We start from the raw sequence: 18,575 nt of genomic DNA on the forward strand, positions 1-18,575 counted from the left end.
GGGTTAGGAAAACAGTAGTGGGAAAGAGGTTCAAGAAACCATTCTTCAAGAAACTTAACTAGAAAGAATGTAACTAGGTAATGGCAGAATAGACTTCAAAGCCTATCTTTCTTCTTTTTTCAATGGGAGATACTCAAATGTGGTACATGCTAATGGAAAAAACCAACAAATAGGACATAACAAAGATGAAAGAAAACAGGGACAGAGGAGCATCCCAGAGTGTGAGAGAAAGGGTGGACACCTGGGCACTGACTGAGTCAGGAGGTGTTTAACCCACAGATGAGAAGGGATCAATCCAATGACTATAGCTCCCTCTCTCGGTTCCCCTTTTCACACTTTACTTGAAAGTTCCAGAACACTATTGTTGCTGTTGTTCAGCTGCTCAGTCGTGTCCAGCTCTTTGTGACCCCATGGACTGCAGCATGCCAAGCTTCCCTATCCTTCACCATCTCCCAGAGCTTGCTCAAACTCATGTCCACTGAGTTAGTGATGCCATCCGACCATCTTGTCCTCTGCTGTCCCCTTCTCCTCCTGCCTTCTTTCCCAGCATCAGGGTACTGGGCCATTCAGGTGTACCCAGAACGCTATAGGGATATGCAAGTATTAAAGCACTGCTTTACAGTTAAGATAGATATACAAACAATTGTTAAAAGTTGTATTTGTTAAGTGCCATGTTCATAACAAAGGAAATGCTCTCGCTGCTGCACATCAGTGACTTGGTGGTTCCTTGGCTAGAAGTGTTCCCTCTCACCTTAGCATGCTGCAATACTTAGTCACTGCCACCAGGGGGTGTGAGAGAGCCACAGCCCAGCAACTGTGGGCCAAGAATGAGCAGGCTTTCCAGCAATACTTACTAATATTAAGAAAATGCATTGACTATATTCCTATATCCATGCTATCTCTAAACAAAGCAATACATGAAAGGCAACTGCCTGAAAAAAAAATTCAGCACAGTCAGCAAGAACTGGACTGGAACCATGAGACTGTGTGACCATCAGATAATTTACTAACTTTTCCCAAGTTTCAGTTTTTATAAAATGCTGCTACTGCTGAGGATCAAGTAAAATAATTAACTGACACACCTAACTGTCAGTTGGGTACAGGTCCCCTCTGATAAACGCCGACCCCAGTAGCATCAGCAGTCATTCCAGGGTCGCCACACTATGCCCCACTGCACTTCCCCATATTGGCCAGCCTGCTCCTGACCTCCAAGATTCTGACACAAGCCTTCCTGTGCCCTGCCAAGACAATCCTGCAGCCCTCTGTATTGTCCCCTATTGGGAACCCCACTAGACTAAATAGACTCTCACACTGTCGGCCTCTTCCCAAGTGTCTTCCCTGCCTTTTCCTCCAGCCCGGCTTTTTTATCATTTGGTCCCTGTAACCCTCAACCCTCAGGGCACAGCAGGGTCAGCATTCCTTCAGGATCTTCAGGTCCTTTCTCTTCTTCCCCTCCTCATGCAAAAGCCCCTGTACTCTGAAGCTCACAGCTTCTACTCACAAGAGCTATTTCTCACGCCATCATCATCAGTGTCACACAAGGACTTTACAGAGCCCGTGGCACTCGGCTCGCTTTGTCTCCTGCCATCTTCCTGGTGGCTTTGATATTAATATTCAGCATTCCTATGTACTGAAGAATTACTTCATAACCAAAACAAATGTAAAAATCCCACTCTATCAAAGATCCCATTACCACCTCTGATTCCTACAAAACCAGTTCTTTGTTTCCAACACTTTGATTCAACCACCATTTATGAAGCACATTTGTAAACCAAGGGCTGTGCTCATAGCTGGGATGTAATGGCCAGTGACGTTATTTCCATTCTCTCCAGCCTATCCATCCAGGGACCTGGTTTCACTTTCCACACTGTGCCCCAGAGAAGACTAGCTACCAACACCGTCTTTTTGCCATCAGAACGCTGACCACCTCTCACGCCACCCCTGCTGCCCAGCACAACCGGGGGAAACCACAGACCAGAAGAGAAAGCTGCTCTTACACAATGATGATCCCCATGTTCAGGGTAAGCCGTTAATCCTGGTCAGCAGTCCCTTCCCTACTCAGCCCCTTCTCCCTAGTCTTCTCACTCCAAACCTCATGGGATTCACAGCTTCACCACCTGCTGCCCACCCTACTTTCCTACTCTCAGACAATGCTCCTGTCCCCTTCACCTGGCACACAAGAACCTGCACCCCCCCCCAACTTTCTCCCTTTCTTTTCAGCTCCAGGCAGATTTGGTGGCTCAGATGGTAAAGCGTCTGCCTACAATGTAGGAAGATCTCCTGGAGAAGGCATTGGCAACCCACTCCAGTATTCTTGCCTGGAAAATCCCATGGACGGAGGAACCTGGTAGGCCACAGTCCATGGGGTCGAAAAACATCAGACACGACTGAGCGACTTCACTTTTCACTTTCCAGGCAGATCTGTTAGAGCACTCTTCCTTTGCACTCCACTCCCAAGGAGAGATTTATTCTCCTCTCCAAATGATAAACCCTTCTCTCAGCATACTAGCCTTAGCCCACTAGACCACTAATGGGATCCTGTATCATCAACTCGTCTCTCTCACTCTCCTACATCTTCATTCTCTCCCATATGCCCAATAACTTACTAGACATATGTGCCTAATAATCTTACAGCTCTCAAACATAGTAGATTCAAAGCCAAATTTACTATGCTTCCCCACACTTGCTGTCTCCTTTACTCTAGGTCTCAATAATTGCAAGCAGAGGCACAGCCAGCCAGGGACCAGAACCCCTGGGGCAGTAGACAGAGCGAACTGCAAACAAGGTTAAAGGCCCTAATTGTAGTCTGAGGGCAGGGACCAGACCAGCACTGGAGAGCCTCAGTGTGGCAGGGGGTGAGGGCAGAAGGTAGAGAAATGGGCTTGTGAATGGAGCTGGGTAGCATCAGAGGCATGTGGTGAAGGGGTTGAGCAGGATTTCTGAGAAGCCCAACCCTTTGGCCAGCAGCAGCCTGGAACACTAAAAAGTGTGAAGGCACGACGCCTGCCCTCTGCTGCCTCCCTTTTTGAGGGACTGCCTAAACATGAAAGGCATTCCAAAGCAGTTCTCTTCTCCCTCAGGAATCTTCAGAATATAAAATTTTAAATTGTAGTTTCTGGGGTTAGAAACTGCTTATTATTAAAGGGCAGTTTTTTCTATTTTGGCATGCCATCAATCTATATGGACTCTCACTAGCCAATAATCCTTTGAAGAAACAGATCTGCTCTAAAGCTAACATTTATAATCTACTGGAACAAAGAAAATCTGAAAATCAGTTGTTTATCAGAACAAAGAATGAGCCAAAATACTTCAGAAAAGAAATGAGAAAAAAATATAAATATTTGAATAAGCTAAGAAATAAACATTTTTGGTAATCTTCCCTTACTTGGAAACAAATGGTAATTGCATATAGGCAGCTGCTGAGTAAAGCCACTTCCTCTTGGAACCCAGTACAGATTTAAAGTGAGTGCACTTTGCCTGAAGCCCAACAGCCTTTCAATTTCTCTGAAATTATCAGAAGTGCTGCCTTTCTCACAGAAATCCCACCCTGCAGGGGATACAGCAGGCTGGCCCCCAGGGCTGCTGTAGGAACTCTGGACAAGTTCCCTGCAGACCCTCCTGACAATGATGAATTCCTGAAACCAGAGAACAGCTTATAGGATGGGACTGAGTAGTGTAAGTATTCTGCTACCTTTTGGTATATTTTTGCCTTTCAGCTATCTAAAATATCTGACACTTAACAGATGCAACTGCAAGTTTTTTCCTGGATACTGGAGAATGTTCTGGAATGCAGAAGAAACTTATTATCTGTTAAAACCACCAGTAAGGGGACTGTGAAAGAAAAGCAACACCAGAGTTCTTACCCCATCTGGAAATGCAATTAACCCATTATATTTACCAACCACTGTCTAAGGCAGTGTGATACAATGTCAAGAGTAAGACACAGCTCCAGTCTCTGAGAAGACCACAAACCTATTTGGCAAGATAAAACAGTCACTGCAGAACACTATTATCAGAAGCTTTGATAATGTTAAAATATCTACAATGAAGTGACATACCAAGAAGACTGAAGATCTTTGGAAGCAAGTATCTCATCCTCTGGTAATTCTTAAAAAGCAATAATTGCAAAGTGTTGGAGCCGAGGAGCCATGACCCTCCTTCTGAAAGTTCCTAACTGCATCCCAGAGCTAACAAGATCAGGTGAAGAACTCTTCATCATGTCTCTCCTGCCCCCTTGATGACTATCATTTCAAATATATATATATATATATATATATACACATATATATACACACACACACACACATTCACATATCTAGATGCTTATCCATGTACAGACTATCTTTAGAAGGGGAGATCAGAATCAGGTAACAGTGGTTGCCAATGGAAGGGGAGTTAGGTGGCTAGATTGCTTGGGGATGATAACTAGAAAGGGCTAGGGGATTTATTTTTCACTATACCCCTATGCCTTTCGCATTTTGTACCATATGCATAAACAAAATACTCAAAAGATTAACTTTTAAAATAGACAAACTTCAATTAAACAACTGTGCTAAAATCACAAAAGAAATTATGACCTAAAACTGGAACTAGGAGTTGCAATGGAGGTCAAACCTGACATTAGATTTAACATATACACATTCCTTCACTTTTTTACTATAAAACATTTTAAGACATAGCATGACTAGCACTTTCCTCTAAACTCTTATACCTTCTACAGATGAACTGTGAAATAGGCTTAGCTATATGTTCAAACTGAATTCAACTCATTCAAAAATGAATGAGTTACATTCATTTTTTTCAAATTTAAAACTATATTTTTTCAAATTTACTTTATTCACAGTAAAATATCTGCAACATCCCAGGTGTGCAACTAGTTTGCCAAACAGTTTGTCAAGTATAGCCAACCCATGTTTTCACACTTCTAGATACAGGAATCCACTGCCTCTAAAGCAGCACATCCGAACTCTGAAAAGCTCCAACTGCTCAGAAGTTGCCCCTTTGCGGAGCTGCGCCTTGTGCCTCTCTTCCATAGTCAGTTAAGGAGCACACCTGTATCTAAGTAGCAGGTGCTATACCAGGCATGAGGGACCCAGAGAAAGATGAAAAGAGGTCCCTACCCTTGACATGCTCAGCGCCTCAAAGGGAGAGAGAAGAAGATCAACTACAAAAATATCCTTAAGAGCATGATAAGGGTGTGAAAGGAAAGGGCACCTGACACAGATGAAAAAGAGGTGACACCAGGTCTAAGTTTCATTAGCTAAACAAGAGTTAATGAAGTAAAGAATGGGGAAAGGGTATTTCTAGCACAGCCAGCACAGTAACAGAGTCCAGGGCATTCAAGAAATAAAAAAAGACATTAAACAATTAGCTGGAGGGCGGGCAGAAAACGAGGACGAGATTATGAAGGCTCCCTATGAAACAGAATTTTATTCTGGTGGCAACCGAGAGCCTTAGAGCAGTTTTGAAGGGGGTGCAGCAAGAAGTCAGTCCAGAGGCCAGGAGACCAGTTACTACTACTACTACTACTAAGTCGCTTCAGTCGTGTCCGACTCTGTGCGACCCACAGACGGCAGCCCACCAGTTAGAAGGCTGCTATTTTTCCATAATCGAGTTAAGAAACATGAAAGCCTAAGTTAAGGAGGAGGCATTAGATCTCAAGAGAGATAAGAAACGAATTTAAGGTATAGTTATAAGAGAGAATCATCTGTATCATCTGGACTTGGAAGGTGTAGGAGGCGTCTAGGATCCTTCCTAGGCTTCTGCCCGTGACGAGTAAATAAATGGTGATGGCCTCCGGCAAGTCAGGGAACTTCTGACTTACAATGACCATCACACCAGTAAGGGCAGCCCAAATGTACACTAAGGATGGTGTTTAACACCTGCCACAGAAGTATCTTAGAAATTATGCTCTACAAGATAATGTGAAGAATGCAGAAGTACAGCAGAGCTATACCAAGGCTCCTCCTCACCCAACATGTACCCAGACCAACATTGCTTCCCATTCAAACATATACATTCACCTGAGCCCCTTCTATCTATTCTCTCCCACTCCAATTTCCTCCTTGTCTACAGGTTTCTAAAACTCCTCAGGTACCCATAAGCAGCCAGATCCCTGAAACTCACTAAAAAAAAAAAAAAATTAGTGTATGTATATTTTTAAAAACAAATGAATAAGAGGTTTAATTCTGCTCAATTCTAACGGCCACATCCCACATTGCCTTTTTATTCCTAAATCACTATCCATACTCTTGCCTGAAAAATATTCTCATGGTGGATATATATATGTATATAACTTTTTTCCCAAGTGGGCCCCAAAACAATCACATCCTGTTCAAAGTCAGTAGTTCACTCAGAATAGAATCTCTACTATTTCATTAGATTTTTCACAACTTTAAAATATATGTATTATTTGTTTTTATATTCATCAACATTACAGATGGGAAAAGTAACAAAGGACTAACTGTCAATTTTTTGGAGAATATAAAAAGCTTCTCTACTTGAAACAATGGATCTCAGAGTTGCAAGGGAACCTAAAATTCAAGACCACCATTCCACAAATGTTTAAATTCCTTCTACAACACGCCCACCAAATGGTTACCCAGTGCAGATCTGACCTCTTTCAGTGAGAGGAACAATCACAATGGCTAAAACTGAAACCGAGTTTTAAACACAGGTGCAAAAACTAGTGTTTGAAAGGCTGTTGAGTTACAGAATTTTAATATATAACTTCAAATTGTGCATGCTAAGTCACTTCAGTCATGTCTGACTATTTGCAACCCTATGGACTATTGCCCACCAGGCTCCTCTGTCCCAGGGATTCTCCAGGCAAGAATACTGGAGTGGGTTGCCATGCCCTCCTACAGGGGATCTTCCCAACCCAGGGATCAAATCTGCATCTCTTATGTCTCCTGCATTAGCAGGTGAGTATTTTTTTTAACCACTGGCACCACCTAGGAAGCCCTAATTTCAAATTATTTCCCCACAATTACTTGTTCATTATAAAGGAGAGAACCTTACAGTGGAGAAACCTGGTGAACTGAGCGATCACAGTAACATCCACAGTAAAAGGACAAGCTGACATCACGTGCAGAGGGGAGGACAGCTCTGCTTCGGTGCTACCACCACCGAGACACTCGTGAGCCCAGTCACAAGGAAGCCTCAGGCGACTCAAACTGAGGCGGCAGTCCACCGGCCTATATGTTCCTAAATGTCAAAGTCAAGAAACACAGAGAAAGGCCACAGGAGGGGGAAAAAAGGCCACAAAAGACATGATTGTGATTAACTGGTGAAGTGTGAGTTCTGGAGATTAGATAACAGTCTTGTGTCAGTGTTAAGTTTCCTGATTTTGACCGCTGTACTTTGGTTATGTAAAGAACACTCCTATCCTTAGAAAATATACACCGATGTACTCAGAGGTAAAAGGGCATGAAACATGCCATCACTTGCACACAGTTCAAGAGGAAAAAAGTCTGTGTGCATGAGAGTAGGGAGAATGAGAGAATGAATCATAAAATAAATGGGGCAGAACAGTAACAATTTGTGAATCTAGGTGAAGGATAAATGAGAAAATTCTTTGCACTGTTTTTGTAATTTTCTGTCTGAAATTACATAAAAATTAAAGGTTACTCCCCCAAATAATGATAAGGTCACCCAAGTAATAATAAAGTCACACATTACTGAAAAATGGATTAGGTTTGTCTCCTTGAAGAGTCCAGGTGCCTACTCATTCAAACTAACAAGACCTCAGATTAAAATGTCTCAAGTGAACCTTTTCTGAGTGACCTATGTCATTTATGCTGGCATTCAGCATATCCAAGTTATCATCTACTAAATGTTGTTAGATCACATGAATCTTCTCCCTCTGTTTTTGCAGATTTCATCCTAAAGAGATCTAACCACTCCTAAAAGAACATCCCCTCTTTGGATACCCCAAGGCAATAATGTTGGACTTAGGTGTTCTAGACAGCAAGGCACATACACTTCACCCAGGACCCAAGCTAATTTAACTGTAATCCAAACATTCCTGCAGGTGTATTTTAATGCACGTATATGTGTACGTTTCTCTAATATACGTGTGAGCATATATAAAAATGTGGATATATGCATATTTACATAATCATTTCTACTTACCTAACTGACAAACAAATATACTTAAAATATTTAGCATTAAGCAATGAACTGAAATAAGCACCTTATTCACTTTGTAAGGAGTGTTGGCTTATTGGTACCATCTTGGGAGAGGGATGGGAGAAAGAATTTGGCAACAGCAGTCAAAATTTTAATCAAGAACATTCTCTGACCCAGTCATTTCACTTTCTGATCACAATGTACCATTCAGAAATAATGCCAAAAGTACACAAAAATTTCTGAACAAATTTAGACATTCTTTATATACACACACACATATACCTATATACATACATACACATTCACACACATATTTTTTCTATGATTCTATATTCATTAATAATAATGCTAGAAACAGCAACAAAAGATGACTACCAATTGTTTTTACCATCCCTTTACCATAAAATTTTTCTGCCAAATGAATGAAACTATTTGTAACAGGGAAGAGAAATGTTACTAAAAATCCATACGTCAATGAAGCACTTAACCATATATCATACATCCATACAATATCATATTATAAAGCCATTAAAGAGACTGAGTTAAATCTGTAATTAGAGAAGTGGAAAGTTGCCAAGACATAGTATCAGGTAGGGAAAAAATACTGTACAACACATGTATCAAATAATCCCCTTTTTGTTTAAAAAGGAAAAAGAAGTACGGTTTCAAGTATACCAAATTATAAACAATAATTATTTTTCTTGGTTCAGATGTACAAAGTCTGAACGGTTCTTAAAACAACTCTGTAATAGTTGAATTTTCCCAATAACCATTATTGTTTTCTAAGAAGATAAAAAGATCTATATTAAAGGGGTCAGATTTAAATGACTTGCTTAAGAACAAACACCACTTTGTAATAATTTTTAAAAAATAAACTCTACAATAGGTATTCTTATTTTAGTATAGCAAAAACTATTTTTCTTTCCCAAATAAAATCCTACTCAGAAGCTTATACATGAGGCTGACAAAAGAAACTGAAGTTGACTGGGGAAGGTGGACTCTACACTCAGCCTCTCACTCTTTGACTTAAGAGAAAACTTACCATGATAGAGGAGCCCAAACAGAGGAAATCTGAAGAATTCAGCAACATGTAAACCAGGCAAGAAGTTTGTTACAGTTAAAGAAGCTTAGCCAGCGCCAACACGAGCGCTTACACCTCCTGCACTTTACTTTCACTGCTTCTCCATAACTGGGAGAACTGTATCCAAGACCTCAAACATGTCTAAACCACCTATCTTACCAATTCCCAACCCCTCACTCATATCTCTTCATCATAACAGCACAGTCATCAGCAGGTCCACCTGTCCCCTCTTCCAGCTAGAGCTACATCCTTGTTTGAAAAGCCTGAAAATAAGTGTTCGGTCATAAGCTAGTCACATATATGACTAGCTTTCTTTTCATTTTCAAATGAAAGGCTACTTTCATTTTCAAGGATTTGAAAGTCTAGAGGAATGGGCTCAAGATTTAAAACACAATCTGAAAAGACCCAGTACTGCTACAGCCCACCCGCCACTGACCCTCTTGTGCAGCTGGCAGCCCACCCCTCAGATCCAGCCTCTGCCTCAGCCTCTGGGCCTGGGTGGTCCTGTCTTGGCCTCTTTGGTGGACCGCTCTCTTACCTTGGACTTTGCATGCCAAGTGAAGTGCAGGAAATTTGTCTCGCTGGGTACTAACAGGTTAAAGGATAGAGCGTAGTGACTAATTAGGTCATTTCTCACATAATAAAGTTCTGCATCAAGACCTAGGGGAAAAAAAAGAGAAAAAAATTAAATGCCCCAAATACCCTCAAAAGCATTAACCATCAATACTTGAAATACTGATCCTAACAGAGTAAAAGCACATCCCACCTGCTGCTGTGAAGCAGGAAGAAGACTGGAATTTATCATTGCCAACAAAGATGAAGAAACTGAGACTCGGGACAATTAAGCACAGGGGTGCTGGAGCCAGAACCCTGGTTCTGAGAACCACCAATGCGACACATTTCCTTTTGGACAAAGACTTCTCAGATAAGTGCCTACAGACAAAAGCCCCTTTACCCTGCAAAACTGATGAGGATTTAGGAAAAGAGACAGGCACCTGGGGGGAAACATGAGTGTGAGTCAAGACCCTAGCCAGAGATGATCTTGGCTTCCTTCAGTATGACGTGCTGGCCACTTGAACAGCATGTTACCAAGGTACACTCACCCCACTGCCACAGAGACACACATCCTCTTCCAAATCTAAACTGCAAAGCAGAAAACACTACACTTTTCATATTCTCAGGACAGTCCTCTACACAAAGCAGATGCTCGGTAAACTCCTGTTAGACAAGTTAGCACCATAGATAAAAGGAGAAAATATCAAGATGCCTAAGAAATGCTAGAGATTTCAAATTTCAATCATTTCCACACCACTTTCTTGGCCAAGGTTACATCCAACCTCTAACATATATCACATTACTCAATTTTGTGATAACCCCTTCATCCTACTTGTATTAAATATTTTCTTTAAAATTAATTCAACTTTTAAATAAAAATTTAAAATAAAGATTTAATCACCATCTTAAGTAGAAACCCAGTAATTACTGAGAACAAAATACAACGTAACCAAAAACAAATATCAATTAAAAGGGGAAAAAACCTACCTACTAGATGCTAGCTAAACACGGTTGCCTACACCAAGGCAGGGAGCCTAAGCGCAGCTCACTGTTTACACAAAGGGAAGAAGAGGGTACAGCACGTGCTTGAGAGGGGTCAACATATTAGCGGTTTTCTCCACGATATAATCCAAAAGAACTGAAAGAATAAAAGCAGGGAATCAGAGCTCTCAGTTGATTTACTATTATTTATAGTTGTGGCTAGGTGTCCCTCCAGTAACGGACGACACAGCCCACACATGGGAGGAAAATCCCACGGCCTCCTACAGGGAAGGCCAACCGGAATGTAAGTTCCCTACTGACTGGGCCTCATACCATGAGTTTAAAACACCTTGTGGTGTGCAGAGAGGTCCAGGTGGGGCTCTCATACCTCCTAAGATACCCACTCCGGATTCTTGCCTGGGAAACCCCATGGACAAAGAAGCCTGGCAGCTACAGTCCATGCGGTCAAAGAGTCTGACATGACTGAGCAACTAACACTTTCACTTTTCACAACCTAGGTTAAACAAACATCTCTTGGACTGGCCACGCAAACCATGAATCCAAAGAGAAAAACTGATGAAGTGGTCATCATTAAAATTAAAAACTTTGCTCCTCAAAAGATATTAAGAAAATAAAATTCAAGTCACAAACTGGGAGAAAATATTCACAACACATCTACCAAAAGGACTTATTTTTAGAATATGTCAAGATCTCTTATGAACCAAAAATTAAAAGACAACACAATTAAATAAAAAGGGCAAAAGATGTGAACATACATTTTGTAAGAAAAGATATGTAAATAGACAATACGCATATAAAAAGGTGCGTACCTTTTTATATGCGTATAAAAAGGTGCTAAACATTATTAGTCATCAGTGAAATACACATTAAAACCACAATGAGATATCATTTCCACTCAGAAGAATGACTAAATGTTGGCAAGGATGTGGAGCAAATGCAGCTCTCACACACTGCTAAGAATGGGACAACTTTGGAAAACTGGCAGTTTTCTTATAAAGCAAAGTGTACGTCTACTCAGATTCAGTCATTCCACTCCTAGATAATTAACCAAAAGAAATTAAAACATATGATTCCACAAAAAAACTCGTATGTTAACATTGAGAGCACTCTTATTCAGAACAGCAAAAACTGAAAACAACAGAAATATCCCTCGGCAGATAGATAAATAACCAATTGTGTTATATTCATTCACACAATGGAATACTACTCAGCAATGAGAACAAACTGTTGAGACTTTGTAACAAGGGGTGACTCTAACAGACCACGAATCAAAGAAGCTGTACATCCTATATTAATTATTACTATAAAACGTTCTGTTGCTGCTGCTAAATCGCTTCAGTCGTGTCCGACTCTTTGCGACCCCAGAGACGGCAGGCCACCAGGCTCCTCCGTCCCTGGGATTCTCCAGGCAAGAACACTGGAGTGGGTTGCCATTTCCTTCTCCAACGCATGTAAGTGAAAAGTGAAAGTGAAGTCGCTCAGTTGTGTCCGACCCTCAGTGACCCCATGGACTGCAGCCTACCAAGCTCCTCTGTCCATGGGATTTTCCAGGCAAGAGTACTGGAGCGGGGTGCCATTTAGGAGCAGGCAAAACTAATTTGTGATGATAGAAATCAAATCACTGTGTTATTAAGGGAATTTCCTGGGGTGATGGAAATGTTCTGTATCTAACTAGGGTTATGATTACATAGGTGTATGTATTTTTCAAAACTCAACCAACGGTACATTTAAGATCTGCATGTTTCATTATATATAAAGTTCATCTAAACTTTCTTAAAGACGGAGAAAAAAAGACTCAACAATAGTTTTTACCTCTCTTTTCTAATCTCAAAAAGTCTTCATACCATAGAAAGTTACTAGCACCAACATAAAGTTTTAGAAAAAAATAATCATAAGTGATCAACAACTTCCAAATTTAAATTCCAAACATCATTCACAGGGAAATAAAGAAATCTGTTCCTAACAAATAACAGTTATAATTACTGGTAATAATAACAATGATGCGTAAATATTTGCGTTTTCCAGACACAGTTTAAAATGTTAAGAGCATCTAGTAAATTCAACTCCACACAAAGCTCCTTCCCAGTATCTTAGCTACCTCATTCACTGAGATACTGGAACCAGTTAATGAAATTTCTAAACACCCTTCTCCTGTGACTTATAATGCCAGATTCCCAATGTACGTGAGACTAACCCACTCTCAACGTGTTCTTCAATGTTCCTTTTATTCCCCAACTCCAATAACCTTTATCCATACCAAAGTAACCCATCTCTATGGACAGTGGAAATACATAAATTGCTTTACCTCCAAAATCTTGAACTGTAATTATCTCAATACTTCAGTAGCTCTTCAGTTCCTTCCCTTTATTGTTACAACAGCTGTTCTCTGGGCTCATAATACCTCCAGGGTCCATAATCCTCTTGTTTCTCCCACTTGATTATAGCAATCATTTCCTTGTTTTTTTCTTACTGACCTCAACCCCAATTACTGCCATTACTTTCTTACCAGTACCCTCAACTTTCTCCCACAGCTAAGACATGCATACCCCATCTTGCAAACACCCAATCCTGAACTGTTTTGACTCCCCTGTCCCTTGTCTTCTCTGGTGCTATAACTGAATGCTGCAAAATCCTGGATGAAGGAATGCCCACCAATGAGAGTCACTATAAAACCATGCTTCTATGTTCAACAAATAAATATTTATAAGCTGTTGACAGTTTGGAGCCCTGTGATCCATATCTATAAACAATGGCCATCAAAATAAAAACTGAAATGTTAAAATTCACTACCCTAGATTTAGGTACTGAAACTGTAATACACTAATACTGTAAAACTGTAATACAACTGCAAACAGAGTTGCTGTTTCCTGATTCGATTTTGACAATTTGTTTTGAAATAGCCATTCTTTACTAAGGTAGTTATTCCTAGTTTGAAAGGATTTGAATTTCTTCAAAGAAGCCATTAAAATGAAGTTCAAATTTTCACCCATCAAATTAGTAAATCTAATTCTGTCATAAAACATATTCCTAAACATCAATTAGCATATCAGTGGTTAGGAAATTAAAATACCAGTACAACATATTAATAGAAACTGTGTCAGTTAACATTTGTATCTTCCCAGACATGGGGAACTAGAATAGCAGGTAAAGAACTATAACTTTCAGTGGAAAAGGAAAAGACCCTCACTCAGTTCAGCTACTGCCAGGCAGGAGTCCCGCTCGGCCCTATTTTAAGAAAGCTAAAACAGTGAAAAAGGAAACTAAAAATAAGCATCCGCACAAAAGGTTCTCTCCTCAGAGGAGCACCAGCAGTCTCTGTGTGGTTCCTAGACCCAAGAAGCTGCACGCTCTCTTAGGCCCAACTTGATGGCAGCACCACCAGCTTAGAAAGCAGCTCTCATCTGCACTACCTCAAAACCATGCAAGCCAGTGATTTCCATCCTATTATTTTTTATCATCTTTAACTCTCTTCTGAAACTGCCTCAGCCACCCTAAGTGGTTTGACCAAGCTGTTCAAGTTATCCCATAAGGTACCAATTATGCTTTTATTAGTACTTGGTTTGAAAATTGCAGAGGTCTTGAATGGTTTACCCTTAACCTTATTTTTCCCATAATTCCTGTTATTTTTAATGATTTCAAAATCTTAAAGGTTTTTGTTTGTTTGTTAGGAATGCATTTGATGTTGGAAGAGAAATGCTTATATTCTTTCAATACAATACTGAATGTTAGATAGGGTGTGGCAAGCAAGCAATTTGTGAACATTTATCAATGATTTATAAATGTTTATACTTTAACCCAGTAAATCCAATTCTAAAAACTCATCCTTAGAAGGCCAAATATAGACACAAACATTTATGCACATATATTAATCAAAATTATATTTAAAACTGAAGAAAAGTAACAATATAAATTACCACTAACAGAGCAATGATCAATAAACTATAATCCATCCCTAACAGAGAACAACAGTTTTCAACAATTTCTCTTTCTTTGGAGGAGAGAGATGGTGTTCCAAGCCACTGTACCCTTTAGTCAAATCTCTCCCTGCTCACCCACGAGACATACTGAAATTCCCCTTTGAAGACAGGTTTTAACGACTAAAAAAATTACTGGAAAGGACTATGAAGCCATCAATAAGACTATATAAATAAATTTTAACAAATTGAGTTTTGCTTATAATCACATTAAATAAGGACAGGACTATGATTTACTATACATAGTAAATTTTAAATATGTCTGTCATTTATAATGGGTCTCCATTATGTGTGTTCCATTTTCTCAAAAAAGAAAATAAATACCAAAAAATATGAACAGTAATTGATTTTAAATGGTAAATTATGGGTTATGCTTTTATCCTTTTTCTTTTATTTTTCATAAGAGTTAAACTGGGAAAATTAAAAATTAGTTTTCAAAATCAGGTTTAAAGAAATATTCATTCAGCTGCAGCAATTCACTAAACAAAAACCCAATTACTGTCTAAAATAATATATGAAGGCCAGTAAAAGCTAGAGGAAAAAGCCCTCAAACGACAAAATTCAATTAAAAAATCACATTCGTAGAGATAATATCTTTGATATATTAAGATTAACATAGTAATAACAAATTGCTGCTGCTGCTGCTAAGTCACTTCAGTCGTGTCCGACTCTGTGCGACCCCAGAGACGGCAGCCCACCAGGCTCCTCCATCCATGGGATTCTCCAGGCAAGAGTACTGGAGTGGGTTGCCATTGCCTTCTCCAATAACAAATTACTAATGACTAAAACACCTTTCTGTCAACTTTCCCTTAAAATACCCAACCAAAAGGTTGTCATTGTTGTTGTTTAGTCACTAAGTCGTGTCTAACTCTTTGTGACCCATAGACTGTAGCCCACCAGGCTCCCCTGTCCATGGGATTTCCCAGGCAAGAATACTGAAGTGGGTTGCCATTTCCTTCTCCAAGGGATCTCCCAACTCAGGGATCAAACCCACATCTCCTGCATTGGCAGGCAGATTCTTTACCATTGAGCCACCAGCGAAGCCCCAACCAAAAGGTAAAATTTGGAAAAGCATTACAAACTGAAAAATATCAAAGCTCAGAATTTCACCATTCAACAGTGACAATGAGCCTGAAATGAGAAGAAAATCCTTGAACCACCCAGGCTCACTGTCTGAATAAGGGTAACCCAGGAAATCCCAAGATGATAGGTTTCAGGGGAATCAGAAATGCGCCAAGAATTATATTCCCAGAGAAATTCTCATCGTGTGCAAAGACAACAGATTCTCAAAAAAATACCAATTACGTATCCTTCTCCATAAAAGTCACTCCAAAACATACTGAAAAGTTAATAACACTTTTATTTTTAACATAAGATAATCATTTTATACTGAGAAAAGGTTTATCATGAGTAATAATTCTAGTATAATAATTATGAATATAGCTCTAAATCAAAATGTAGAATCCAAAAAATCCCTAAATATTAGAAATTCAAAAAGAACCCAATGTAATCAATTTCCCCAAAATAACAGAAATATGAGGAGAATCCAATATATGTTTAATCATGTTACGAAACTATCAGCCTATGACTGATCTTAGCATGTAGATATGTGTATCTCCATCCACAATTAATATGGGGGAGTGGACACATAGACACATCAAGACCATACTTTTAAAGGAAATTCAATTCTTCCAAAGCAACCATAGGAGATTTAGAAAAAAGTGATCAGCTATAAGGAAAAGCACAGTTTGTAAAGTAGAAAACATATAGTCCACAACCTGACTACAGGCAAGGACACAGAGAGGAAGGGAAAATATAACATTATAGATTCTGATGTACCATCTATCTCAAAGAGTTACCTATATTCTAAGATTTCAACTGCATAAAGAAAAATGAGAACATGGAAAAATGCTGGAAAGATATTTACCAAAGACTCCCAATGCATAGTTAAATAATGTGTACTTTTCTTCTTTTTTATAGTTCTGTATACTTTCCAAATGGCGTATGTTTTTATTCAGATAATCAGGCAATGGTTAGAAAAATAAAAAGAATTTTAAACAAACTGATTTTTAGAAAAAGATGAAATCTGTAAAGACTATCATACATGTATTCCTGAATGTAATCTTTATTCCTTCCTTCCCCATCATGCTCAAAACAATTTTTAAGAAAGAGAAAAGTAATAGACAATTGAAGACAGGATCTAGATAATCTACTCCTTTCTAATTGCTACTGCTAATCGCTAGTGTTTCAAGTATGACATAACAATTAAATGCAGTCTCAAAGCAGGGCCAGCAGATGGCAGGATTTATCATTATCTGGGAGTGGTGCTGTAGGTTCTGCAGAGAAGTGGGCAGTGAAGAATGGTTAGAGAGGCAGTGAAGGAAACCATTTATTCAGTGATGCTTTACTCAGCCAGCTGTGCACAAGCCAGGGAAAGGGCAACTTTAAGAGACCAGGAAACAGCCTGGTTCCAGTAGAAGGGATTGACTACAGCAATCCCTTCAACACCCTGATCACAGCAAGGATGCTCCAAGGGCTGAGAAAAGAACCAAGTCCAAATTGGCCATTTCAATGAGTGCCTATTTAGAAAAGCACCAGCACAGTCACAAGTAACAAGTGAGAGAAAAAAAAAATCATAGTAATGTTAATATCCTCTGGGATAAAGGGAGGGAAGTAATGAAAATAAGTCACTGAGGATCATCTTACAACTCAGTGACTCCAACAACCCTAACGGGTCAAAGGTCCTATAAGTAAATCTCATTGATATAAAAAGAGAAGAGGATGCTGAGTCACTGTCCTAGGGCAAAACAATCAAAAATCAAAGTAACAAATGAAGGATATAATGCATGATAAAAGCTGGTCCCCTAATGGACAACCCAGAAAGGAAACTAAGAAAACAACTCCAATCAATTAAATTAGGAGATGAAAGTTTTATACACTGAAAACTACAAAACTACTGAAATTAAAGAAGACCTAAATAAATGGAAAGACATCCCATCTTCATGCACTGAAAGACTTATTATTACTATTTTTAAGGTAGCAATACTACCCAAAGGGATATATCAGTGCAATCCCTATCAAAGTTGTAACTGCCCTTTTTGCAGAAAACAGAAAAGCAGATTCTCAATTAATATGGAAATGTAAGTGGCCTCAAACAGCCAAAAGAGTCTTGAAAAAGAACACAGTTGAGTTACGTTTTCCAACTGCAAAACTTACAACAAAGCCAGAGAAACCTAAACAGTGTGGTAATAACGTAATGACAGATATCTAGACTGATGGAAGAAAGCTGAGAGTCCAGAAATAAGCCTATATATTTCTAGCCAATTGACTTTTTTCCTTAGTTTTTTTTTTTTTTTTTAATGGATTATAGTTGACTTACAATGCTTTGTTAGTTTCAGGTATATGGCAGTAATTCAGTTATACATTCATTCTTTTTTAGATTCTTTTCTCATATAGATTATCTGAGAATATTGAGTAGAATTCCCTGTGCTATACAGTAGGTCCTTGTTGCTTATCTATCTTTTTGATTAATTTTTACACAGCTTAAGTGCAATAGTTAAAATGTTTAAAGTTTTACACAATGGAGTATTACTCAGCCATTAAAAAGAATACATTTGAATCAGTTCTAATGAGGTGGATGAAACTGGAGCCTATTATACAGAGTGAAGTAAGCCAGAAAGAAAAACACCACAACAGTATACTAACGCATATGTATGGAATTTAGAAAGATGGTAACAATAACCCTGTGTACGAGACAGCAAAAGAGACACTGATGTATAGAACAGTCTTATGGACTCTGTGGGAGAGGGAGAGGGTGGGAAGATTTGGGAGAA

The 18,575-nt window shown here is 39.3% G+C and overlaps 1 protein-coding gene across 6 annotated transcripts in view; it reads right to left on the bottom strand.

Annotated features, from left to right (window-relative positions):
- Positions 1-18,575, bottom strand: part of RYK (receptor like tyrosine kinase) — a 109,790-nt gene that overhangs the window by 72,998 nt on the left and 18,217 nt on the right. For all 6 annotated transcript variants that reach the window (XR_015132245.1, XM_086316136.1, XM_086316137.1 and 3 more), the window contains exon 2: positions 9,750-9,871. Coding sequence is in view for 5 of the 6 variants with exons in the window: in XM_086316136.1 (XP_086172262.1) it covers positions 9,750-9,871 (122 nt within the window). In the remaining variant the exon portion in view is untranslated. The remainder of the gene's footprint in view (positions 1-9,749; positions 9,872-18,575) is intronic.

This window comes from Bos grunniens, chromosome 1 (genome assembly GCF_055505025.1).
Source record: "Bos grunniens cultivar Pamir isolate PY7600 chromosome 1, Bosgru_T2T1.0, whole genome shotgun sequence".
NCBI lineage: Eukaryota > Metazoa > Chordata > Mammalia > Artiodactyla > Bovidae > Bos > Bos grunniens.